At 36.2% G+C, this 27,945-nt stretch overlaps 1 protein-coding gene across 3 annotated transcripts; it reads left to right on the forward strand.

Moving 5' to 3' along the window:
• The first annotated feature begins 271 nt into the window (after positions 1-271).
• LOC132186657 (nuclear pore complex protein) lies at positions 272-26,947 on the forward strand. 3 transcript variants are annotated; one of them, XM_059600641.2, is made up of 24 exons: positions 272-537; positions 1,557-1,924; positions 3,558-3,627; positions 4,777-4,890; positions 5,862-5,895; positions 6,055-6,180; positions 9,558-9,716; positions 10,052-10,144; positions 10,222-10,398; positions 10,809-10,907; positions 14,445-14,680; positions 14,770-14,827; positions 15,814-15,902; positions 16,344-16,475; positions 17,372-17,494; positions 20,768-20,866; positions 20,977-21,165; positions 21,665-21,839; positions 21,952-22,108; positions 22,324-22,526; positions 23,939-24,080; positions 24,666-24,835; positions 25,866-25,982; positions 26,701-26,947. In XM_059600641.2, exons 1-24 carry the CDS (start codon positions 458-460, stop codon positions 26,767-26,769), a joined length of 3,279 nt encoding a protein of 1,092 aa, XP_059456624.2. In that variant the 5' UTR covers positions 272-457; the 3' UTR covers positions 26,770-26,947. The 3 variants fall into 3 exon arrangements, with proteins under 3 accessions (XP_059456624.2, XP_059456625.2, XP_059456626.2); XM_059600642.2 differs by having other exon boundaries at positions 273-537; positions 24,675-24,835; XM_059600643.2 differs by lacking the exons at positions 272-537; positions 1,557-1,924 and having other exon boundaries at positions 4,777-4,875; positions 5,864-5,895.
• Positions 26,948-27,945: the final 998 nt, after the last annotated feature.

A 27,945-nucleotide genomic window follows, 5' to 3' on the forward strand; every position in this document is an offset into this window, starting at 1 on the left:
TGCAGCAGATTTTATTTAGTACACAAGCATATCACAATAAATTATTTGCCGTCGTTAAAACCTTAAAGGTCACATTTCAAGACAATTTAGCGCACACACATATATATAATTTTTTTTTTTGGTGAGATTTGCACATGACAAATTGACAATGACAATTGACAAGCATTTTCAGCAATATGGCGTCGTTTTGAAGAGGCGAAGGCCGTTAAACGGTGCGTTTTAGTCCAACCCCGAGTCCTCTGACCCTCTGCAAAAGGTGAATCAAAAAGGCAAGCGGTCCGAGTTCACCTCTCCAGCAAGAGTTTTAAGTTATCGAAGTTTTAATCTAAAGTAAATTAATAAAACCTCTCACGCACGACCACTTCCCGCGCTACCATTTGAGCTTTCTAGGGTTTAAGCAACAGTCGAGCTCCAACCCTCCAAAATCGTAGGGAAACGACGTCGTTTCCAAGCGGAAATGGACGTCGACATGGACACTTCTCCCAGCTACTTCGACCCTGAAGACCTCTCCGTCAGAGAGCGATTTCGCCGATACGGGTACGCTTTCAATCGTCCACTTTTTTCTTAGTTTTTGATTCAAACGAAACCTGTTGGGTTTCAAATGTCAGAGTCATCCTCTCAGTTCCTGAATTGGCTAAAAAAGAAAAAAGATTGAGCATGCCGACCGTGATTAACTGCTTCTGCCTTCTGGGATGCATGAGATATGTATGCTGTACAATTTTAGGACCTGTTAGGCTGTTCAATGGTTTTCAATTCTGGCTATATATTTGTATTTTGGTGATCTTCTTTAATGTGATTCTTATTGGCTTGATGTTTTTGATTCTTGAATTGCCCCTTCCTTACTGATGCACTTGTACACGACATGCTGTATAGAAGATGAATGTGGCCAGTCAATTCCGTGGGAGTCTTATCACTTTATACAAGGTCCTTATAGTTTCTCTGTGTGAGTGGCAAGGCATTTTAGGATTAGTAGTTTGAGTCTGTTTTTGTGCTTATTTTTTTTTTTTATTTTTTTTTTTCTGAAGTTATTTCTCAGTGCAGCTTCCTTTTGTTGGGAACAGTAAATTTGACATGGCACTAATTTTGTTCCAAGGAAAAGAAAAAAAAGAAGAAGAAGAAGAATGGAGCTAATTTGAAAATAGACGTATAACGTAAGATTCAGATTTAGGTACTTATCAAAAAAAAGATTTAGGTACATGCATCACCTGTTATTGCTCATTACACGAATATTTACTGGTCCTTATAAGTAAAGCTTTAAAGGGATTCACTTTTAATGTTATATTGCATTTTTGATAGGTATTATCACCTTTGTTCTTGTATTTTATGCTGGTAAATCTTGGTATTGGTATTTTCTGGTATATTTATTTTGCTATGTTTGTATCAGTAGTTAAAGTAAGGGGGTTTACCTTTTTGGGGTTATCAGAATTCCAAATCTCATACTTACTTTTCACTTTCAGATCATCATCCTCGATATAATATGAGTGATTTATTCTTGCATAAATTTAGCTGCGCTTTCTGTCATGCATATAGCAGCATTAAAACACATATATGTGCAGGAAAAGGCACTCAGCATCAAGCATATCGCCCGGTCAAGAAATTTCAACATCAAAGTTCAGTGAATCCAGGCTATTGTATGATGGACAGAATATCCATAGCCCAACTAATGCTGCCCTTCTTCTTGAAAATATTAAACAAGAGGTTGAGAGCATCGATGCTTATCATTTACAAGGAACACCTGCAAGGACACAATCTGCTTCTAAAAGGAAACCATCTATTGATAGTTATGGAATGTCAGATATGGATGCTGGTGTTGATTCACTTCGCTATTCGCTAAAAGCTTGCAAGCATGAGGATGAAACTTTGGCAGATGGTGGAGACACTACTTTTACTCTATTTGCATCTCTACTTGATTCTGCTCTTCAAGGTGCTTGAAATAAGTATTTATATTTGATATTGCGATTGATTTAGGAGCAGAAAATTTAAAGAAAAAAGGCTACTTTTCATGTCACTGCAGTGGTGTTTATCTTCAATATCATATCGTGGCACTGTGACATTTTTTTTTTTAATAATGGCTTTATGTCTTTTTGAATCCTTTTATTTAGGTTATTTTTGTTGGGTGAGATTTTACTATTTTCAAGGGCTAGGATTTATTTTTAATTGGAGTTTCTGTTAAATCACCAATTGTCACAAAAGCTTCACTTGATAGAAAAAAGTGAATTGATCATTTAATTATTATTCTAATATACCCTTTTATGTGTGAGCTCAAACTTCTTAACAAGTGAAGCCCAACACATGCATATTTAATTGAAATGGGAAGTCAGCTGTAATATTGTATTAAATCAACATTTATCCTAAAAACTTAACCTGTTTGGAAAGAGTGAATTTAACTATTTAATTATTATTCTAAGAGTCTCTTTTACGCGTGAGCCCAAACTCCCTCTAAACAACAAACTGTGGAGACATGCTTTGAACTCAGAACTTTCACTTTTATATTATGTTTTTTTTTTTTGATAAGTAATAAGAAGTTTTATTAAAAGCGTAAGGCGCGCCCCTACGTACACTGGAAGTATACAAGCGGAAACGCCTAACTAAAAAGAAAAGAGAAAGCCGAAGCTCACCCACAAAAGAACCTCAACAAACCCACCCAAAAACCCTCAAAAACAAATACCCAAAGAAGCCCAAAGCCCTCAAAACCAATTTGTTAAATCACCAATTTGTCTCAAAAGTCTATACTAATATGAAATGGTGAATTTAATTAACACTCTTTTTTTGATAAGTCATTTAATTAACATTCTAATAACACTCTCGCTTGTGTGAGGCCTTAAACTCCTATTCAATAAGTGCGGCTTAATGTATGGAATATTCAATTAAATGGAAGGTATATAAAATGTGGAGTCATGGTTTGAACTTATGACCTTTGTACTAATACCATGTTAAATTACTGGTTATCGCAAAAGTTTAAGATAATAGGATATGATGAATTTAACAATTTAATTATTATTCTAACAGTTTCTATGGTATAAAAGTGTGCCTAATGGGTGTAATTAGACTTGAAAAAATTTTCAGCAAAGAAAGTTATTTTCTTTCTTTTCCCTAGCTATCTAGCCCATAAGTTTTGCCATTTGGTGGTGATTTTGATCTCCATGCTCTTGCTTTGATCTCTTAGTATCTCTAGCAACAATCAGCTATGCTTTTGTGGGCTTTCCTATATCAGCATTGATCAAAATAATTAATCTTTTTTCAACTATATCATCACTTTCAACATCACTTTTTTGTTTCAATAATGTTGTCACTATTCATGGCCGCATAATTTATTATCAGAGTTGCTATTTTATTTGGATGGTGGCCTCATTGGGGCTTGGCATGAAGTGATTATCGATTCAGAAAATGTTCTCAGCTTGAATTCTCATATAACTGAAAAATATTTTGTTGAAGTTGATAGTGTTTGAAGTACCATATTGTACCTTTCATGTTACTTCTATGGTGAATTTCCTTTGCAGGTTTGATGCCTATTCCTGATCTGTTCATGTTACTTCTACGGTGAATTTTCTTTGCAGGTTTGATGCCTATTCCTGATCTGATAAGAAGATTTGAGAGATCTTGCCGAAATGTTTCAGAGTCAATTAGGTGTGTCCTCTACTATTAAGAATAGTTATGAGCTACTATATACATTTTTAGTATGCCAATGCACAAAATTCACATATAGTTTGATGTCTCAAGTGTTAATTTCCTTTACTTATAAAAAAAATAAAAATTCATTTACCTTTCTCCATTTGTTAATGTAGTGATGTGGGCAATGACTCTGTAGTGGGTCTAAACTCTTCAGTTTGGACCAGGGTAATTTTTTAATTTTTATTACTGTAGTGATCAGGCTTTTCTTGAATCTAGTGTAATGTCTCTGTGATGCCTTCTTTCTCCATTCATTTAAGGATATAGTAGAGAAGCAATTTAGTATAATAAGAGATAGTTTTCACATAAAATCAATGAGACAGAAGATGCACATAAAAATGTATCATCAAAGGTGTCAAAAGGAGGAAAAAGAAAAAGAAAAAGAAAAAGAAAAAGAAGAAGTTGCGGTTTTAGTAAAATCCAATTAGTGAAGCATGTAAAGAAAGAAAAAGGCTAAACAGTGAGCTCAAAGCTGTCCACTGGAGTTTTCGTTCCTAAATCTATCGCACTTTTTTTAATCATTTTCCTTTTCTAAATATTCCACAAATTTTATAAGGTCTTAACAATAAAAGAGAATCCATGCAAGTGCAATGTCTAATCTTCACAAAGTGAAAGAGAACTATTGCTCTTCTTGGCTAGATAACCCAGATTGCAGAAGCAAACTAATTGAGGAGAAGCCATTGTTTAATATCCCAGTGATGCTTGGGCCATACCCAAATGGGCACTTACCTATATCTTGGGTATGATAATATGATTGTAACTTGATCTGGATATTGAATCAAGGAGCCTTGCAGTTTATCCCTACTACTGTTCTTGCCGTGGTTGCCTGAGTTACTTTGTCTTGAAACAAACGATGATACTATAAAATAATACTAGTTGGCATCAGTTATGCCCGACTTATGCTGGACTTGGAGTCTTTGACATGCCATTAGAATTATAACATATGTGCAATTCGAAAATCATAAATATTCTTTGTTCTTGGTATAATATAGGTAATATCAGTGCCGTATGCTTTTAATAGAATCTCCATTACTTATCAAAAAAGAAGAAGGTAATATCAGTTTCTTTGGTGTCTGTTTGACTCTTTTATGTGCGTTGCTTCCATAGGTATGGGTCCAGTGCATGGCATGGGGTTGTGGAGGACCAATTGATGAGGCAGAAGGCTCAGCTCCTGCTTGATGAGGCTGCTTCCTGGTCTCTTTTGTGGTACCTTTATGGGAAAGGAAATTAATCGTTAACCTCTTCTACTTCTGATGCTTCTTGGATTCAGTTTGTTAAGAGTTTGGTAGGAAATGTCTGTACATGTCTGTGTATGTGAAATGTATGATAAATGTAGGTTACTGAGACTGCTCCAGTTTAAATCTTGTTTGAGAATTAGGATATTTTGGACATGTGTGTGCTACTTGAAACAGAGGTTGTTAAATTATAATTTTAACAATTTTTTATTTAAATATCTGGGCAGTATTAAATATTTACAATGATTTATACTCTTTTGATTCCAACCTTTCTTTATGGATAGCGTATGCATTAAAGGGGTCAAAGAGAGGGGTGCAACCCCAGTACAAGAGATTACACCTCAAGACAGACAAACAACCCCTCCCTATGGTTTAGTGCATCCCACAGATCCTAAAAAGGAAAAGGAGAAGAACATATTGAGTATCTATATACTCTAAAATTTCTATGATAAGCTCTGTGTGGCTATGTTCAAAGCTTTGATGCTGCTCTTTGATGTGTATGTGTGTAGCCTCTCTTCCCTATCCCCACACGGTTTCCTCACCAAAACAAAAAATAGGAAATAGACCAAACCTTCATTATTTTTTTAAACTGCATGATTTAATTCTTCTTTGTTGTTTCTAAAATTACAAAGACTGCTTTATGAGAGTAACCAATGCATAAATCATTGTTGCAGTTACTTTTTAATATGCTTGCCTCAACCATGATACAAAAACAGTAATATTGCTATGTGGCCTTTTTATTCTACTGCAATTGTGTTTTTTGTTTTTCGGTTACATCAATTGTGTTCTCCTTATCTTAACAACATGCCTTCTAGGTGGCTTTACATTTAGGCTTTAATGGGAAGGCCATTGTTTATGGTGTAGCTGTTGTATTCTTATTTTAGTTGGTTTTGGTGGTTGCCAATCTTACCCTATTAAGCTTTGGGTTTAGTGCTTGATGATTTTTGTTCTTCATGCAGTGTCTGAAGAACTCCCGAAAGAGTTAATCCTGGTGATGCATTTTTCTCGCATGTGCTACTTTATAGGAAAATATTCTTCTATAATTTGTACAGACAAAATGTTCTTTTGTTTGATTTTTTTTTTTTTAATTTTTATTTATTTATAAAAAATGATGACTTTATTCTCATTTAAAGTGGTTGACTTATGACAGTCCCCCCAAACTTCGCATTTGGAGGCATGCCAGTTTGTTGCAGATGATCATACGGCACAATTATGCCTTCGTATTGTTCAATGGCTTGAAGGTTTAGCCTCCAAAGCACTTGACTTGGAAAGCAAGGTGATCAGTTTTGTGTGTATCATTTTTAAAATATATAAATTGGTTAGAAGTGTTGATTGTTAATTTGTTTGTCAGGGGACCGCTTGCTAGACAGTATTTCTTGTCTTTCTTATTGGCTGAGTAAAATTTTTTTTATCTTGTCTTTAATAGAAGTTTCTGCTATTATTATTATTATTTTATTTTTTTGACAAGTAACTATTATTATTATTATTATTATCTGTCCCATTTTCTTCTTCTGATGGGCCTTCTGTTGCATCTCAAGATATTGCTAGGTCTTATGGGATTTCTGGTTTGAGAAAAAGAGTATTGGGGATGCTTACAAGTGACGCTGCTAAAAAGTGATTAATCATAGATGACTACTATCACAGCAGTGTTAGAATCTGTCATGTGCTGTTTTTTTTTGGTGCCATCACAAGTTGATTAGAACGATTGACCATAGAATAATGCTGTCACATATATGTCAAAATTGTATATGTTACTGTTTTAGATAAATGCTGTGACAACTTTTTGGTTGGGTTCAGGTCAGCTTGGGCATCTCCTTAAAAAGACATGCCTAGTCAGTTTTTTGACGCATTACGAAGTTAAAGTTTGGGAATAGGTACTGCTAACGGCCTTTGTGGTCCTGGTTGAGCTTAAAAGGATCAGGGAATTCTAATGTAAATGTGGGGGTTTTTTTTTTCCTAAATACAGGAGAGGGGAAAGGGGAAATGTAAATGTGGTTGAAGGCATGAAAATTAATATATTAGGCTTTGAGCCAACTGTAGAGATAATTATAGACTGAAAAGGACAAGGCCAGAAAGAATACTTGTGGTTGACCATATTAATTCGGATAGCAGTTGAGGAAACCTTCTAAAATCCAACTGTTTTGCCTTAATTGGAATCCTTTGATGCTATAGTGCGTGCTTGATCTCTTGTATATTGTGAATTATTCAAATGATTTACATGAGAGTATAAATCATAGGATGCAATCTGTTGGTAACCTACGACACTAGTTTTTAGCTTTTCCGACTTTTACCACTGCTCACACCTGTACTTCTATTGTCCTTTGAATTGGTATAGACCTTTGAACAAGTTTAACATATTAATTAATCTTTGAGCAAATGTTACTCAAGCTTAAGTTTCTATGGTGGGGTATGGAGGTGTCTTAAGAAGAAGATTTAGACTCAGAAATTGATGTAGCGTGGCATAGCGGGAAGCTGAATCTACAAGCACAATAATTCACAATTCTTCCATAGGTCCAAGAAAAAAATAAGGAATTGCAGGAAAACTGAAGAAAAATCACTCTCTAATTGTTTCTTATTGAGAAAACTGGAAATACAAAGTTTGGTCGGCTAGACCATCCTTATTGAGTCTAAGTAAAAGTAGGGTCGCAACCTTGAAAGCAAAATACAAAACTACCCATATTGCAAGTTTGATCAATAAAGCTATACATAGCATTTTAGATCGACCGAATAATGATCAAAGCTATTTGGAATCACTACCGAACAAACTTCATCACTTCAATCAATTGAACTAGTGATCAAGGCTCTCAGTAATTAGCATTGAGCAACATCTCATCCTTTCAATTGATTGAGCCTTGACTTTTGATTGATCGAACTCTCCCTCTCCCTCTCAAACTTCTCCATGAAATTATTGGCAAACTAGTCCACATCATCCTCCTAGGGTTGGAGAGAATTCGCCCTTGAATTCGCATCATCATCAAAAGAATCACCAATATAAGGAACTAGATGCTTGACATTAAATACATCAGATGTCTTGATGGGGCTTAGACGCTTCAACTATCTCCAATGGTCCAATGTTCCTGGCAGTAAGCTTGTTACATTCACCGACGGGGAACCTATCCTTGGTCAACATGGCCCACACAAAGTCACCCACATTAAACTCCACATAACGCTGCTTTTTTCCGCATTTGGCTTATATTTAGCACAACCCCAGACCCTAATGATTTCTCTATGGCTGTTTTCCAGAAGTGTTGGGAAGTTTTGATAGAGGACATCATGGAAGTTTTCAAGGAGTTTCACAGACGAAGGAAGTTTGAGTAGAGCATTAATGTTACTTTTGTGTCCCTTATCCCTAAGAAAGCTGATGCTGTGGACAAATTCTGGAATCTGTCCTGGTAGCTAATGAATGTCTGGATAGTCGGATTAGATCTGCGGAACTTGGAGCGTTGTGTAGATTGGATTTAGAGAAGGCTTATGATCATGTTAATTGGGAGTTTTTGTTATATTTGTTGAAGAGATGTGGCTTTAGGGAGAGATGATGAGATTGAATAGAGCATTGTATTTCTACGGTGCAATTCTCCATTGGAAGGTTTCATTATCAGTTCACGTGGTTTAAGATAGGGGCTCCGTTGTCCCTGTTATTGCTTGTGGTTGTTATGGAGGCATTGAGTAGGATGATGTCTGTCATAATGGATAAGGGACTCTTATCAAGATTTTAGGTGGGGTTGAGGAATAATGAAGAGATTATAGTGTGCAATTATTGTTTGCGGATGATACTTTGATCTTTTGTGAGGCAAATTGTGAACAACTCCGTCATCTAAGGTGTTTATTCTTATTTTTTGAAGTGGTTTCAAGGCTGAAGATTAACGTGGCTAAATTAGAGCTAGTTCCTATGGGTAATGTGGGTGATGTAGAAGGTTTGGCTTAAATTCTTGGGTGCAGAGTGGCATCTTTGTTGATGAAGTATTTGGGTCTTCTTTTGAGAGCTTATTACAAGCTGGTTGGAAGAGGCTTTATTTGTCTAAGGGAGGTAGGTTGACCTTGATAGAAAGCACGCTTTCTGATCTGCCGACATATTATTTTTCTCTCTTTCCTATTCCCATAGGCGTGGTTAATATGCTTAAAAACTTCAGAGGGATTTTTTATGTGGTTGACTTGGTGATGAGTTTAAGTACCATTTAATGAATTGGTAGAAAATTTGTACTCCGATAAAATTAGCAGGTTTGGGGGTAAGAAATTTGATTAAGTTTAATTACAAACTAGTGATCAAAGCTCTTTGGAATTATTATGGCATGGATCTTATCGCTTTGGTTGATCGAAGTAGTGATTGAGGCTCTTAGGAATTAGTTCTGAGCAACATGAACTATGCCTTTCAAACTTCTCCATGAAATTACTTGCAAACTGGTCTACATCAGAAATGAAATGTGGATTTTCTGTTCTTTTTAAAATGCAAATCTTTTAGTTAGTATGATGGGATAATGGTCGGTGTTTCCACTTTTTCTGTGGTAAATAGAGTATGCCTTTGTTTTCTTCATAAAATTCCTATTATTTATTAAAAAAAGAATATGCTTATAAAGCTTTACGATTGTCGCATTGAATTTTTTTACTAAGAGTACATTGTTTTTGTATGACATGGAAATTATTCAATATTTGCAGGTGCGAGGATCTCATGTTGGTACCTATCTCCCTAGCTCTGGAGTTTGGCATCATACTCAACGGTATCTTAAGAAAGGAGCCTCCAATACAAATACAGTTCATCACTTGGATTTTGATGCTCCAACACGCGAACATGCTCATCAGCTACCTGATGACAAAGTACGCTCTACACTGTTATCAAGTTTACACTCTACACTGTTATCTTTTAATGCTAGCTATGCTCACATATTATATTTCCTTCGCAATTTGTTGAATGCAAATACAAATATGTTTGAATGATACTATGGAAATTGCGTTAGGAACTGCATAATAGCCATTGTGTGATCTTACTGTGGGGCACATGACTATGCTGAATTCTGGTGTCTACACCGACAATAGTTATTATTTAATATAATTTTCATGAATACAGAACTCTTAGAAAGTATTTGAAACATTCAAGTCTGAAAGTGCATGTATTTTCCTTAAATGCGCCAATAACAGTCTTAGCTCAACAGAAACAAGATGAATCTCTTTTAGAAGATGTCTGGACACTTTTAAGGGCTGGAAGACTGGAAGAGGCATGCGATCTTTGCCGGTCTGCTGGACAGGTAACCAATGATCTTGATTAATTAGGTTATGGTTTATGCTTCTAGGTGATGTTCTCATACATGTTAACATTTTGAAGCCATGGAGAGCTGCAACATTGTGCCCATTTGGAGGGTTGGACCTATATCCTTCTGTTGACGCGCTGGTGAAGAATGGAAAGAATGGAAAGAATAGAATTTTGCAAGCCATCGAACTGGAAAGTGGCCCAGGTCACCAATGGCGTCTTTGGAAATGGGCTTCCTATTGTGCATCAGAGGTAGGGTTGAAAGGACCCCCCATTGGAGAGATTTCTATCATTTTCACGTCTTGCCGATACATGTTTGATTCTGATTTCTGTGCTCTATTTCTCTTCATAAGGTTATATTTGTGGCTCTAGTTTCTTTCAGAGGTAACATTCCCTGCCAATCCCTGGCATCTTTCTTGAGAGTTTGAAACGAAACTACAAACATTTTGCTGGGGAAGCTGTTTGGAGCATATTTGTTTTTATCTTTTTTGCTTTTATACCAAGAGACCTGTGCCTTTAGTAGATTCAATAATGCTTAGCTTAATAATATTAGCACTTGTAAATTCTCATATATTCAATCATTTCGTGTGATTGCATGAGGTTAATGTACAAATTTTATGAGTTAATGAATCTTGGCTTTTCTACCTTTATTTTTTTTGAAGAAAATTGCAGAGCAAGATGGTGGTAAATATGAAGCAGCTGTATATGCAGCTCAGTGTAGCAACTTAAAGCGTTTGCTTCCAATCTGCACAGACTGGGAGGTAGTTTTTTGTCCCCTGATGAGCCCTCAATGTCACTTCTTAATTTCATTTATGTTTTTGCATTTTAATAGGTTTTCTTCTTTTTGTTATGGTTGCGTGTATGAGAGCATGTGCATTGGTTTTTGATAACAGCCAGCAGCTTGCTTATATTTTCTGTTTAATTGTTCATATTTCAGCTTCTTAATTTCAAAGGGACCAATTGTTAGCCTTACAGTACTGGTCCTCCCTGTCAAGGGAAATTCTGAGGTTATAAGTGTGGGATTTCTGGGATTTATAAGAAAAAAAGAAGGTAATATTTGAAACTAAGGTTAAATACTAAATACCCCCCTAGGGTTTCATAACTTTATTTTTTTCCCATAGAGTTTTATTTTTATCACAGGAGGTCCCTGTGGTTTTGATAATAGATCAAATTAGTCCTTCTGTTAGTTGACTTAACGGAATTCCACGTGGACCAATCAAATGTTGACACATGGCACCCACTTAATTTTAATTTTTTTTTTTTTTTTTTTTAAAAAAAGAAGGAAAAAAAATTGGGGCTCTGCCACCCCCTTTGGCCATGGGGGTGACCTGGCCACCCCCATCTGGCTGGATGGGGGTGGCTCGGCCACCCCCTTGGCTCCAAGGGGGTGGCCGGCACCAAGGGGGTGGCCGAAACCACCCCCAACCACCATTGGGGGTGGTTTCGGGGGGTGGCTCGGCCACCCCCTAGGCTACATGGGGGTGGCCGAAACCACCCCCAATGGTGGTTGGGGGTGGTTTCGGCCACCCCCAATTTTTTTTCATTTTCTTTTCTAAAAAAAAAAAAAAAACATTTTTTTTTAATTAAAAAAAAAAAAATTAAGTGGGTGCCACGTGTCAACATTTGATTGGTCCACGTGGAATTCCGTTAAGTCAACTGACAAAAAGATTAATTTGGTCTATTATCAAAACCACAGAGACCTCCTGTGATAAAAATGAAACCCTAAGGAGGAAAAAATAAAGTTATGCAACCCCAGGGGGTGGGTATTTAGTATTTAACCCTTGAAACTAAGCTGAAAATTCCAAGCTGGTAGCATTGACTACTGCTTCGCCTTTGAATCTTGTTAGAAGAGTTTGTAAAGGTTTGTACGTATTTTGCTGGGTGGTGAAGGGATTGGTCCTTTAAAGTAGCTTTCCCTAATTTATGTATTGCTAGTTTTAAGGATGTTCGGAGGCAGATCAATCGGAGTTTTTAAGTAATTTGCATTAGTAGAATGTTAATTTTATTAGAGTGGCGCATGACTAGGAGGTGGATCTTTTTACTTTGTTCTTCAATTTGTTGTACTCCTTTAGATTGAGATGGGGCAATGAAGACAAGCTCAACTTGGCCACTTCGAAGAGAGGGTTGTTTGATGTTAGACGTTCTATAATGTCTTATCTCCCCATGATAACACTCCTTTTCCTTGAAGGAGTATTTGGCGGAATAATGTGCCCCTGAGAGTGGCATTATTTGCTTGGTCGGCCGCTTTAGGGAAAATTCTTACTATGGATAGCCTATGGTTACGCTTGATATGCAGAAGGACTATTCCATTAGAAAATAGGAATAGCTTTTATTAGGAATGGAAGAAGGTGGAATAAAATAGCCTTGGTGTTAGAGTATATGATAAGGATCTAACACTTCGAATAACCATTCCCATTGCCTATGAGGGAATGACTATTCTTTAAATTGAGGAATAATTAAGTATCATTTGGTGAAATGGTCAAAGGTGTGTACCCCGATGAAGTTAGGGGGGTTGGGGGTGCGAAATTTGATTCAGTTTAATCGTGCATTGTTGGGTAAATGGTTGTAGAGGTATGAGACGGAATGGGATGCTTTGTGGAGGAAGTTAGTGAAAGTTAAATATGATAGTCAAAGGGGTGATTGATGCTCTAAGGAGGTAGGGGGAACGTATGGAGTGGGAGTGTGGAAATGTATTCGAAGGGGGTGGGAGGGCTTCGCGCATCATGTGCGGTATGATATAGGAGATGGTTTTAAAGCATTATTTTGGCATGATGTGTGGTGTGGGGAACGTCCTTTGACCTTTTTATTTCTAGAATTGTTTAATATTGCTTGTAACAAGGATGCGTGGGTGGAGGAGTATATGGAGACCCCGAATGATCTTATTCATTGGAATGTCATGTTTATTTGGCCTGTGCATGATTGGGAACTTGATGTGGTCTCGAGCTTTTCTGAATTGTTGTATTCCCAAAAAATTAGATATGGAGGGATAAAATTTGTTGGGTTCCGTCCAAAAGGAATACTTTTGAAGTGAAATCTTATTATCAGATTCTCTCTACTCCGGCACAGGCGTTTGGTCCTTGGAAGAGTATTTGGAAGGTGAAGGCTCCCCCGAGAGTGGCTGTTTTTGTGTGGATGGTGGCTTTATGAAAAATCCTCACTTTGGACAATCTATGAAAGATGAATATTATGGTAATGGAGTGGTGTTACATGTGTAAACAATGTGGAGAATCCATTGACCATTTATTCCCTCATTGCGAGGTTGCAATTGAGCTATGGAATGTGTTTCTCCAACTTTTGGTGTTAATTGGGTTATGCCACTAAAGATGAGTGATTGCTTCGGGAGTTGGAGGGGACAGTTGGGCAATCGGCTTGTGTTACACATACGGAGGTTGATCCCATTGTGTGATGTGGTGTCTATGGCGAGAACGGAATGCATGCAGCTTTGAGGATTGTGAGACTGACGTGATTGAGTTGAAGAAGTTGACATTAAATACTCTGTTCTCATGGAGAGTGACTTGGTCTCACTCGCATGTGCCTACATTTTCTGAATTTTTAGAGCTTTGTAATTCATTTTCTAGTCAGTAGGGGGTACTTTGTATACATCTTGTGTATTTGGGTTGCGCCCCTCTGCGCATTTGATAATCTATATTACTTATCAAAAAAAAAAATAAAAAAAATTGAGGAATAGCCATTCCTCAATTTAAGGAATATCCACATTCTTCTATTTTCAATAAAAACTATTCATTTTCCTAATGGAATAGCCATTCTGTGTATCAAATGTCATCTAACTATCTAAGGAAGTGGCGTATTATAGTAGTAGACTGGTGTTGTATGTGTAAGAAGAGTGAGGAGTTTGTTGATCACCTTTTACTCCATTGTGAGGTTACTAGTGCCTTATGGGGTTCTATTTTAGTCTTTTTGGGTTAGACTGGGTCATGCTTAGATGAGTGGTAGATCTCTTTGCATCTTGGAGAGGTCAGTTTGGTAGTCTTCATAATGTAACATTGTGGAAGATGATTCTGTCCTTCATAATGTGGTGTATCTGGAGAGAAAGAAATAACTGTAGCTTTGAAGATTGTGAGAGGCAATGGTATATTAAAGACTTTTTTCTTTAATACCATGTACCATTGGGCGACTGCTTATGATTATTTTAATTTTTCTAGTTTTTATGATTTTCATGCTCGATTTTTACATCTTGTGTACTTGGGTTGCGCCCTTGCGCTTTTAATAAAATTCGATTATTTATCAAAAAATATGCTGGATGCTTTTTTGAAATTTGCCACTCAATACATTTGCAGTCAGCATGCTGGGCGATGGCAAAGTCGTCTCTAGACGTTCAGGTGGATTTGGAACTAGCTCATATACAACCAGGCAGAATGGATCAAATTAACAGTTTTGGAGAAGTAATTGATGGAAGTCCTGGACATAGTGATGGCACCTTTCAGCCTTCAGATGGACCAGACAATTGGCCAGTCCATGTTCTTAACCAGCAGCCAAGACAACTTTCTGCTCTTCTTCAGAAACTTCATTCAACGTATGTTGCATTTTGGATTCAAATATTAGTTCCTTTCTATGTGTTTTTGTTTGATTTGTTAAATCTTTTTTTAATGTTTTCCTGATTAGGGAAACAGTACATGAAAGTGTTGCTCGAGGATGCAAGGAGCATCATCATCAAATAGAGGTACTCCTGAAGACAAACATTTAGTTAATTTAGCTGCTTGGGTTTCCACATTTAATTGTTAGGCGGTTCCACAATTAAGAGAAGTGTATTGAACATTCATTTAGAATGACCTGCAGCTGGGTGTACCTGGACAACCTCTATTAGGTTGGAGCACAGAGGAACGTTCTGCCTGCTTAAGATATCTAGTCATCAATTTTCTTTAATTTCAAATGTAGCCCTAAAATTAATACACAAAAAGAAAAAGAGAAAAGTACTGTTGTCTCTCTCATCAAGCATGAATTAATGTTAGGGTGTCTTGAAAGTAGTTGCTAAAGCAAAATAAAATAATTGAAATTGGTGTTTTATTCAGGATTTTACTTGAGTGAATTAGAGAAGAATCCCCAATGGAAGATAGCACTTATTACAACCTATTTTGGATGTGATCTGTCTAGCAGCTCGTTGATGCTGGTCATCTTTGTTATATGTGTGGCACTATTTATAAGATACATGAAGGTTGCAATTCGTGTCTTTCTTTGCCTCCAAGGATATCAAAGATAGCAGTTAAGTCAGGAGTGCCTTAATTCCACAACCACATGAGGTTGGCGACTGAGTACTGGGGAAAGATGCAAAATTAGTGACCATCTCTCTATTGATTGGTCATGATTCATATAATGCAATGTCGTGAATCTTATATGCATAACATGTTTGTTTATAATGACAAAAGAACTATGTGAAGGTGTCAAATAAATTCATTATTTGTAGCTGCACATCAACCTTATTTTGCATAGAGTGATACAAGGTCTTATGCTTTTTCCCAATTTCCTCCATTTTTTATTTATTTATTTATTTTTTATGCACTACTCATTTGTCATAGATATTTGCACATTTTGGATGGGGTCCTTAGTTATGATATTCTAATTTTTCAAAGGGAAGTGACAAATTTTTTGTTTCTCATTTTGATTTTACCTTTCATATGCTGCTTTCTTTAACCATACAATTCTTTGCAGATGATTCTAATGTTAGGGGATATACCGCGCCTGCTGGACCTTATATGGTCATGGGTAGCACCTTCAGAAGATGATCAGAATGTCTTCAGGTAATGCCATGTTAGTGGCCTTTATCTGCTAGGTTTGTGTGAAAATGAGTTGGGTAATATCCCTTTGGTTTTTCTCCACCTATCTATTAATATGAACCTTTGATTTTTGTATGGCTATGTGCTGAATATGATATGGTTTGGTCTCATTACTTCCCACTACAAAGTCACATCTAATGATGGTTAAAAGAAGGTGAAGTGTTTTGAAGCAAATTCTTCAATAGATCATGATTTGATAACGTTAAATCAATCTATATTGGTGATTTCTCTTACCTGAGGTGTTCCACTGAGTGAATTTTCTGTTTGGGTCATTGACGGGACATGATTTTATGGTGTGTGTCTGGGAACAAATCTTGTTCTTATAAACATTCCTAGAATAATCAGTAAATTTTCTTCCTGTTTAGAATAAGTTGGTTGACCAATTGGTATTGTGGTTTCTGTCAGGCACCATGGAGATCCTCAAATGATTCGATTTGGTGCACATCTAGTGCTTGTACTTAGATATTTACTTGGCGATGAAATGAAGGATGCTTTCAGAGAGAAAATAATGAGTGTTGGTGATCTCATTCTACACATGTAAGTTTAAATTTATGTTTCTAACTCAATTGTATTCTGGATAATGTTCGGAAGAGAGGTATTGTTGTGATTAACCGTTGTTGCATGTGTGAATTGGATGGGGAGTCAGTTGACCATCTTTTTCTTCATTGTGGGGTTGCGCGTATCTTGTGGAATGCCGTTTTCTCTCGGTTTGGTTTGTGTTGGGTGATGCTTGGTAGTGTCAGAGGGTTGTATGCTTCTTGGTGGGCGGGTGGCAAATCCCGTAGTACTGTTGTGTCGAAGATGGTTCCTCTTTGCCTTATGTGGTGCATTTGGATCGAGAGAAATACTAGATGTTTCGAGGACTCGTCTAGGAATATTAAGGACCTTCTACACTTTTTCTTGTACACCCTTTTCACTTGGACCGCTGGCTGGCTAGCGCCCTTAGTGATCAGCTTCCCTGACTTCTTTTTTATGTTCTCTTCTTCTTTTTCTCCCTCTTAGTCGCTTTCTTGTATACTCCCTGTGTACTAAGGTTGCGCCCCTCTGCGCTTTGATAATATATCTTTACTTATCCAAAAAAAAAAAAAAATTGTATTCTGTTAACATATATAAATTAATGATCAATCTAATAAAATGAACCTTATAAGCTTGATGCTGTAACTAGGGAGCATACAACCGCAATTCAGATTTATTAGCAGCAAAACAAATATGAGGTTACATGGTAGGACATTTTGCTAGGTTATGTCAAACCAAAAATATAAAAAATCCAAGCTGCTTCCTTTTTTTCCTTGATGAAAAAAATCCAAGCAATTTGACCATGTAATCATTCTGGTGCAAGGCCTTCTAGGTAATACACGATGAAGGGTGATTATGTTTGTGGTAAAACACGATTTTGTCCTGTTCATGGGTGTAATTGGCTAATCTGGTTTCAGGTATGCAATGTTTCTTTTTTCAAAGCAACATGAGGAGTTAGTGGGTATATATGCTTCTCAGCTTGCCCGTCACCGATGCATTGACCTCTTTGTGCACATGATGGAACTAAGGCTGAACAGCAGGTATAAATAACTTTCTATTGGGTTAATGCTTCTCTTGTCTTTGTTCTTCTCCTTATTTTATTTCAATTTTTTTTTAAATATATAATCATCGTAATGAGATTTGAATTTAGAGAATTGATAATAAATTATCAGATGAAAATTTAAAGGTATTGTATTGAAGAGTGCCATATATCCTTTTCTAACGGGAGGAGATGTGCAGTGTCCTTCTCAATTCACTACCTGTGTGTTGTTAGGAAATCTTCACTAACCAACCCTAAGAACAGTTAAGCAGAAGATTAGAGATATCAAATGCAACTGGTACCTGTCAAGAATATATTCTATAAGGGCTTATTTGAAACTTTTTTTTTTTTTTTTCTTTTTCCATCCTAGCCACGAGGAGAATAAAGTGGGATAACTAGTCTCATCTTATGCGTGAACAATTTCTGTTGTATTATGATTGTTATTTGTTAATAGTTTTGCAGCAAGAAGTTTAGAGGGAGAAGCGGAAGCTGCTATATTATTCAGCCTGTTATTAACCTAATACAAACATCCTAATATATAGGATTAGGGAAATATCACAATGACCAAACTACCCTCAAACCTTAATGACTTACTAACCCTAATAACTCTTCTAACACTTCCTCTCAAGCTTGATCATATAAATCCAGCTTGGAAGAAACAAGTAAACGAAAAACATAGAGAAAAACATACTCGAACACTCTCCCTCAAGCTGAAACAACTTGGAGCACACAAGACAAAGACAGATAAAAAGAACAAGAAAATTTGCTAAAACTTTAACGCCGGTTGAAAACTCGCCGGAAACTGCAACGAGTAGTCGGATCTCGCCAAAAAACACCAAGGCTGATAGGATCGTACCATAAAACACCAAGGCCGGTAGAATCTCGCTGGAAAACAACAACTGGTTGGAAACCACCGCATAACACCAAGGCCGGTCGGATCTCATCGAAAAACACCAAGGCTAGTCGGATCGCGATAACTAACAACCAACAACCAAGATTTGATCGGATCTCACCGCAAAACACCAAGACTGGTAAAACAACTAATTGGTCGGAAGCCACCGCAATTGCCGGAAATGCGCTGGAAACGATCGGACAGCGCCGGAAAACACCAGAAAAGGCTGCCGGAGACTTAGAAATTGCCAAAAATGTCCAGATTTCACTGGAAAACCACCGAGCGCCACTGCACAAGGCACAACGACAACCAACCATCGTGAAAACGCACGGTAAATGAATGCTGTTCCTTTTTTTTTTTTTTATAATTTGTTTTTCCTGGTTAATATAAGACTATATTTAGCTCTTTTAGAGCTTTATGAAGGCATTACCCGTGTGGGTTAGCCCACACAGGCGGTGCTGCCACCCACGAGAGAAAACGAAACAAAGGATTAACCAAGAATTGAAATACGCTCTGATACCATGTTAAGAGTTTTGCAGCAAGAAGTTTAGAGGGAGAAGAGGAGGCTGCTATATTATTCAGCCTGTTGTTAACCTAATACAAACATCCTAATATATAGGATTAGGGAAATATCACAATGACCAAACTACCCTCAAACCCTAATGACTTACTAACCCTAATAACTCTTCTAACATTATTCAATATTTTCCCTTTCCTTTACTTTGCAAATAAGATTGTTCTGGTTTCCAAATATGAAAACAACAGATTCAAGACATTAATGGCAACAAACCTTAAGAACAGTCATGTCACATATTTGTCCCAGTTTTGGAGGTAATACGCTATATGTGTAAATGAGTGAATCAAGACTGTCTTCCATAGATAATGTTCTGACATGACATGCTTGACCATCAGGCATATCCACAAAATAAGATGCTTGCCTTATGAAACTTTACATTATTTTTTTTTGATAAGTAAATGATAAAAAAAAAATATAATGTAATTGGGTCTTTGATCTTTTAGTTCTATTTCTCTGTCATGTACCTTTATGTCTGCACAAACAATATATGTAGTGCCCATGTTTCTGTATAATCATGTATTGTAGTGGGCATTCGGTATAATTATAAGGAAATGCACATGGAAAACTAGAATTTGTTTGATATTACTTTCACGTCGTGTCTTTTTCTTTTTTCCCTTTTTGGAGTGAATGATATTTTTTTCCTTGCATAGAAAATAGAGAATGATGGCAAGTACTAATTAATAATAGTTGTGCTTGAATTGATTTTCTCACTCCTTGGTTGGATCATTTCCAGATGCCATTCAACTTCAATTAGAGTACTCCCATAAGCTTCCCTTAGTTTCATCATAAATTTAGGGAACCAAACTACTTTTTGCATCACTATTTAAATGCAGTATTCCACAATAGCTTCCTTATCTTTTCCGATATCATTTTAAATATTATTTCTTTATTATTATTATTATTATTATATAATTTCGCTTCTTTTTTATACTATTGAAGGGCTTCAGTTCTCAAGACATTCTTTTTCTTTATTCTTTTTTCTTCCCATAGTTATAAAGCTCAAGTCCCCATTTGCAATCAGGAGACATTCTTCCCATAGTTAAACTCATTTTTGTGATTTAAAAACAAGCGAGAGAAACAATGGCTACGATTCAAACACCCAGTAAAGAACTAGAGACCAAAACCCAGTAAAGAACAAACGATAGCTGTGATTCAAACACAAGAAGCATAATTCTCTCCGAGAAAGACCAAGAACAAACACACCAAAATTCCACGACCCAAAAAGACCAAGAACTATCGAGACCAAAACCCATTAAAGAACAAACACAACTCTTAATATAAAGCACCTTCAATCATAGTGGGTCTGGATGCCAATTCTTATGGTGGGGGGAGGAAAAGGATGATTTGGTGTAAAAATAATAAATTTGATGCTAATACAGTATAGTCAACCCCCATTCCAATCAAGGTTGAGAGAAAGAGTATGAGAGGGAGAGGAAAAAAATTCCTGGAGCAACTGTTCACCACCCTTTACAATTTTTTATGTTCTGGCTGAATATGCAAATGCTTGAGTGGTCTAAGAATGAATATGACTGTACCTGTTGTTTAGTTACAAGTAAAATTGCAAAAATAAACTTACTTAGCACTTACTATTATATTCTTCAAGGGATGATATATTATGCATATTGAAGTAAAACAGATATTAAGAGAATTTCACTGTGCAATGACTAGGATTATCATCTTATTATACTTATCAAAAAAGGATTATCATCTTATTATGATGTATCTAGTTGCAATCTCAAATTTTATTGTATATTTATTTTGTTTTGTGTTGATGTGTTATATTATGCTTTTCGGCCTGCCAACAGTGTGCATGTCAAATATAAGATCTTCCTTTCTGCTATGGAGTACTTGCCATTTTCTCCTGGGGATGACTCAAAAGGCAGTTTTGAGGAAATCATTGAAAGGTATTTGTATCACTTCTTCATCATATTCTTGTAATTCTGAGGTACAAAGAATGCAGATTATGTTATTTCTAAACAAATCTGGTTAACTTTTTAATTAACTGTTTAAACAGGGTTTTGTCAAGATCTCGGGAGATCAAAGTTGGTAAATATGAGAAATTATCAGATATATTAGAGCAGCACCGGCTGCAGGGTCTCCAGAAAGCTATGGTTATCCAATGGCTCTGCTTTACACCTCCCTCAACAATTACTGATGTTAAGGATGTTAGCACAAAACTTCTTCTGCAAGCACTTGTACATAGGTAATTGATTTCTATAAATATAGCTGTACTGTATAATGGCATTTAAAAAAAAAAAAAAAAAAAATTTCTGATGAGTGAAAGGTGAGGCCCCAGTATACAGGTTATATGCTACGATGCCGTGTGATAGAATTCGTAGATGAGCAACTTTTGTGCTGGCTGGCACACAAAAACTGATTCCTGGTGAAGTGTGTGCCTTTTTGTATCAATTATATATGAATGTACAGTAGGAGAATCACAATTTTTTTTGGTTTGTTTCTAGAAGATAGGTCTTCCTTGCTGTTTTCTAGCTTGTTTGACAAAGGTTATTGCTATGGTAGCTTTATATTTAAACTCTATGATGTATTAACCATCTAATTCTTGACATCCCAGTTCCAGGAGGTCTGTCTCTCTCTTGGTGACATTGTTGTCATACATGATTGTTGAATTTTGTCGCAACCTTGTTATTTTGTGTTGTTATTCTCTGGATGTGCTGAAATCTAACCTTTGGTCTTTTCAATAGCAATATATTATTCAGGGAGTTTGCTCTGATTTCTATGTGGAGAGTGCCAGCAGTTCCCATTGGTGCACACACATTGCTTAGTTTTCTTGCTGAACCTCTGAAACAGCTTTCAGAAAATCATGATACCTTGGAGGATTGTAATATTTCTGATAATCTAAGAGAGTTCGAAGACTGGGTATGCTTAGTTCTTACATATCTATCCGATTAACTTTTCCTAATTGCTGTAATGTTATTTCAGCATAATAATTATAGTTCCACTTGATAATTTGTATTCTCATATTAAATAGAGCGAGTATTACTCCTGTGATGCAACATATCGCAATTGGCTCAAAATTGAATTGGAGAATGCAGAGGTTTCTCCCCTCGAACTATCATTGGAGGAAAAACAAAGAGCAGTTTCTGCAGCTAAAGAAACACTAAATTCATCTCTATTACTGCTACTAAGTAAGTTGAGTTGACCATCTTTTTTTTGTTTTGTTTTTTCCTTTCTTTTCATATAAAAAGCAGAGACCAACCTACTCGTCTGGGATTAGGTAGAAGCTTCTTTGGGGTTGGTTTTTCATTGAGAATGGTAGTTTTAGGCCGATCATAGTTGCTCTTTTTTGTGAATAATAATTTTTTTTGCTCTAGCTTACAAGTGGTTTATCTACTTTCTCTAGGAAAAGAAAATCCTTGGTTAGCTGCAGGTGAAGATCATGCATATAAATCAGAAGAACCTTTATTTCTAGAATTGCATGCCACTGCAATGCTCTGCCTACCTTCTGGCGAATGTATGTCTCCAGATGCCACAGTGTGCACCACTTTGACGAGTGCCCTTTACTCTTCAGTGAGCGAGGAAGATGTGTTAAATCGGCAACTGATGGTATGCTTATTTCTTTTGCTCTGTTTGGCTGATTGGACAATAAAGGAGAAAAAAATGTTTCCTTATAAACTTTTATTGATCTTTATCAAAATCTTTTATTGAGGCCGCCCTGGTACAAGCATGTTTTCTTCACTCATGCAGAGGCTTATCTTGTTGAAGGGATAGACTACTCAGATTTAAGGACTGCAATGTTGGTCCCCAAAAATTTCATAAAAAAAATTTCCCTTTCTTGTTGTTAATATTATTCTATTATATGAGTCACTTAGGCCTCCAGAACTCTTCTTTTTCTTCCTTTTCTGTCTTATTTTGTTATTCTGGTCAATTAGGTAGAACAACTCTTCTTGTTCTTATTATGTAATTTTGGGTCGCTTAGCCTCCACGGCCCCACTATAATGGATTGTGTTTTCTAAAAACCAAGAATCATAATTAGCAATATTAATTAGTACTTGGACTTGGTTATGATTAGATCGAACTTGGTTATGAATTTTGGATCACTTAGGAGTTAGGCTCCCATGGCTACACTTTTTTTGGCCACCCATTTCATTATTTAGTTATAGATTTAGACTGAACTTAGTTATGAATTTTTGGTTACTTAGACTCTATTCCAAGAGGTCCTATATTACAAATAGAAGGCTTGCAGCCTCGTCATATTATAGGTGGATTTTTCAAGTGAAACTAGGACTTCAAATGATAGAGCCAGGGATAAGGAGCAGAAAAGTTTTGGTTTTGGGTTAAATTTACGAAGTTGAAGTAGTCTTCTGTAGATTGAGATGAAGTACCAATTGTAGAAGAACGATTGAAGAAAAAGATCAACCTTTGAGTATAAAGAATCCATTTTGGTTTAATTTAGATATCAAATTTTGAAACTTGAGAGCAAATTTGTTTCTTTTATTTATCCTGTTAATTAATTACAAAATTAAAACCTTTAAAAGATGTCATGGGGATGCAACCAGATTGCATAAGGCGTGCGTAAGGGGTGAACAATTGACTAGCGATAGGGACTGGGACCCTATGATAGGCTTAATTGTAGTCCTGTAAGGCTGTAAAGATACTCAACCTCATTTGCACTTTGAAAGATGTTAAAACTTGTGTAATTCTAAACCTCATGAATTGTAGTCTTGTTTCAAAAAAAAAATGAAAATAGATACAATCTTTATGCTGTCAGACATTACAAATAAAACAAAGTATAGGGATCAATGCTATACTTTACGTGATATTTACAGAAATTGAATCCAAGAGTCTGGTTCTGGACTCTATCTCTCTACTTAGGAAATGTAATCCATGCTAAACCGACGCTCCACATAAATCCATATTGGCCTTTGGCAACCAAATTTGTCATGCCTCAACGTTTTTGTTTAAATTTCTTCCTGGTATATTTGCCTTTTGCTTACATTCTGAAATTTTTTTGGCAGGTGAATGTCTCCATATCATCAAGGGACAAGTACTGCATTGAGGTTGTACTTCGCTGCTTGTCAGTAGTGGGTGATGGAATTTGGCCACATGAACTGAATGATGGTGGTATACTTGCTACTGTTATGGCCGCTGGCTTCAAAGGTGAGACATTATAGTAGCTACAGATATAGAAAGCTTGCATGTGTGTTGCAGTTCTGTTGGAGTGAATGATCAATCTTGTGTTTTTTTGTGCTCAATTCAAAAATTTCATGTGTTTAAATTAACAGAAGGGTCAGTAAATAAAATTTAATGTGAGACGTCTTAATGGGATAAATTGAATATTTTCATTCTTAATTTCTTCAGTCGTTTGAGAAATCACATATGAGCGTAGTTTGTCTTTTTATGAACAATGGCAATATAGACTTTCTGTCTGCTTGCTATAGGGGGCATCTTAAGGTTGATAACTCTGCATATGTATCTCAAATCATATCTGTAGATGTGGGAGGGTGGGAAGAATTGCGATGTAGGTTTTCCTATTATCGTAAGAGGAAGTGTATAAGAAACAGGCAAGTTTTCTTTACAAGGAAAGAATGGGGGAAAAGAACTAAAAGTGTGGAAGAGAATTTTGCTATGGAAACAAGCCTATGCTCTTTCCATTGCTAGATCAGAACATTTATTGTGTAATAGGAGTGAAACAGTTCTGCAAAGTGTGTTAATTGAAGCAGTAGTGACTAAATGGATTGTTAGCTAATGCAGGTGAGCTTCTTCGGTTTCAAGCTGGAGTTACAATGGAGATTTCTCGATTAGATGCTTGGTATTCAAGCAGAGATGGTTCTTTGGAAGGCCCAGCAACATACATTGTGCGGGGTCTTTGTCGTAGATGCTGTCTTCCAGAAATCATTCTTCGATGCATGCAGGTAAGCTTCTTCCCTTTAGAGAAGTCTCGACTTTGTCCATCTTTAAATTATCCATTCATATAGCAATCAACTCCTTGCATTATTTTCATTTTTTTAGGTCACTCTTTCTAATTTCCTTAGAGCATCTTTAGAAGGCTCACCAAAATAGCTTTTTGTGAGCCAATTTGGTGAGAAGTTTCAAAAGGAGTCTCTAGTAGACTCACTATTTTGGTGAAAAAAAATTTGGTGAGTGAACAGTACTCACCAACAATAGTGAGGACTGTTCACTCACTAAAGGAATAGAAAATCATTTCTATTTCCTTTTCTCTCACGCACTCACCTCGCTCTTCCTTTTATTTCTGTTCTCGCATTCATCAACTTACCCAAACATCAAGGGTTAAACAGTCTGATTCAACCACAGAAAGCTAGGTTGAAATTGATAAAATTCACCAACCATTGATTCTGAAATTAAAAATTCAAGATGAAAAATTAACCCACATAACAATACTAACTAAATTAGACCTGTATGTACAATTAAAAATTCAGTTATATATATATATATTAGATTCTTGATACGGAAAATTTTATAAAATGAATGTGTTTATAAAAACACAGGCGCATTAAAGTTTAGGGAATTCTTCAATGCAAATTAAATCCCTTAAAGCTATAATCGGATGTCAAGTATGCTACGTATTTGACGAGCACAAAGATATAAAATATAGCATTATTTCCTTCTTTTTTTTTGATAAGTAAAATATAGCATTATTTCCTATATTGAATTATTCAGAAATATGACTATTAAGAAAAGACAAACAGTCAAAAATCTAGATGTTTAGAGAAAGAATAAAGAAATCTTTGAAAAATAATATTTAAATAGAATAGTGAAGGTTGATAGCTAAAATGGTGAGGCTGGTAGGAGTGCTTTAAAAAAGTTGATAACTAAAATAGAGAAAAGTGATTTTTGGCTCTTTTGGCTAGTAAAATTTGGTGAGTCTACTAGGGTCCAGGATGCTCTATCAGCAGATTTTAGTGATGTCCGTCTCATTTGCAGGTCTCAGTTTCGCTCATGGAGTCAAGTGATCCACCTGAAAGCCACGATGAGTTGATCGAATTAGTTGCTTGCCCCGAAACCGGGTTTCTTCATTTGTTTAGCCAGCAACAATTGCAGGTAAGCTAATACATAGTTTTACTCACTCGTGCAAAGAACAACAAATTGTTTCTTCCTTGCTTGAGGCTATAACCATAATGATGTTGTCACAACATTACTTATAAAAAAAAAAAAAAAAACCATAATGACGTTGTCTGTGGATTTGCATCCTGTTTTTAAACCTTTCTCTCTCTGCCTTAACTTTATTGGATAGACTGTTCCCTTTAAAGGAGCATGACACTTGGAGGGTGTTTTTGTTTTTTTTTATTTTTCTAATGAGGAACAACATTTTCTCCTTAAGCATAGCATTTTTTATCTTATTATTGTAAACAACTTAGTTTTTACGACTAAGATGGAATTTTCCATGGATTAGCAATGCCCTCTACGAATAATGTTTCTTTTGCATTCTCAAGAGCCTCAATATTGTGATCTTTATACGAGTGGTCTAATTTTGGTTTGTAATTCTTTAGAGGATTCTCTTATATACTCCTGTGGACTTGAGTTTCTTCTTTTCTCAATGAAATTATCTTAGAATATAAAAAGGGGAGTATCATTACTGGCCCAAAATTGTCAAGATGATGTGCAATAGGTGTGATAGTTAAAAGCTTAAGGAACAATTATCCATCTATTTAGGGACTGCAGGGATTCCTCATTTACATTTTTTTTTTTTGAAAAAATTATTGTTGCCTTCGTGGAATTGATTCAGCTGACAATATTTGATTGCTTTTTCCATGTTCAGGAATTTTTGTTGTTTGAGAGGGAATACTCAATATTCAAAATGGAGCTTCAGGAGGAACTTTCCTCTTGATCGTTGCGATAGGATAGAATCAAGGTCTCTGGTTCTTACTTAGTACAAGGCTTGATAGTTTTGTAAAATGGATGTGTTTTTCTGTATTTAATTTTATTTTTGTAAAATGGATGACTTGAAGTCTTTTTTCAGTTATGAAAGTATTTTTGGAAACAGTAATATTGTTTTGTTTCCATAATTTTTGTGTTGTGTTAACATTTGGATGTCTTACCACTCTCTTCCTCCATTGTGACTTGTGAGTGAATCTGTAGGAGGAATAGAGCTTGTCTCCATCTTCTTCCGTCTCCCTTTCTTCTGTTCCGTTCTTCCTCTCCTGTTGGTTGCATCAAACTGCCACTCAAGGTGGCCTAGTTCTTGGCTGAGATGCCAAGCTTCAAATGGGCCATGCAGATTTTTTGACTCATTTTCTTTTAGCTTTAAATGGTAGCACCTTACGGGTTGTATTATTGCGATGCTTCTTGTGTTGCCCCACTTTGTTCGTAGTTTTTTGTGTTGGTTGTTGTAATGCTCCCCTTCCCCTTCTCCCTTTGTAATTGCTCAAAAGGAAAAAAGGAAAAAATAAAGAAGAAAAAAGGGCTTTGTTTTAAGATTGATAGAAAAATTCTTTTTTTAAGAAATTTAAGGTTTTTTTAATTTGAAAAAATTTATTATTTTAGGAACAAGCCTGAGATGGGCCTATATCAATTTTCGTGTTCAATAAAACAATTTCAATATAATGGTGGTGGTGAGTTTGTTTTTGGCCATTTAAAAAGTTTTCTTGTGTCAAATCACATTCATCGCAAGGTTTCTTACCCCCATACGTTACAACAAAATGGTTTGGCTGAGTCGCATCTTGCCTCAATGTATTGGGTGGATGCTTTTCTGACCTCCACTTTTATTATAAATCGTCTCCCAACCTCGATTCTTGACAACGTGTCGTTACTTTAAATTGTTTAACAAGCATCCAGCCTACTCGAGTTCATGTACCTTTGGATGTGCGTGTTTAATCAACACATATGTTAATGTTCCGGGGTAAATGTTGTATTTTTCCTGGTTACAGTTCGAATCATAAAGGCCTCTTAATGTTTATGTGTCAATGCATGTTGTATTTGATGAGAAATTTTTCCTGCCAAAGAGGGTGTTCTGCTTCATCTAGGATCTCCCCAGTACCTTCCTCTATTTGATTCTCAGTCCAAT

This window comes from Corylus avellana, chromosome 6 (assembly GCF_965113065.1).
Source record: "Corylus avellana chromosome 6, dhCorAvel1.hap1.2, whole genome shotgun sequence".
NCBI lineage: Eukaryota > Viridiplantae > Streptophyta > Magnoliopsida > Fagales > Betulaceae > Corylus > Corylus avellana.

Coding starts and splice junctions, on each gene's coding strand:
- LOC132186657 (XM_059600641.2), top strand. CDS start 458: ATGGACGTCGACATGGACACTTCTCCCAGCTACTTCGACCCTGAAGAC. Junction 1,925..3,557: donor ACTTGATTCTGCTCTTCAAG/GTGCTTGAAATA, acceptor TTTTCTTTGCAG/GTTTGATGCCTATTCCTGAT. Junction 6,181..9,557: donor CACTTGACTTGGAAAGCAAG/GTGATCAGTTTT, acceptor CAATATTTGCAG/GTGCGAGGATCTCATGTTGG.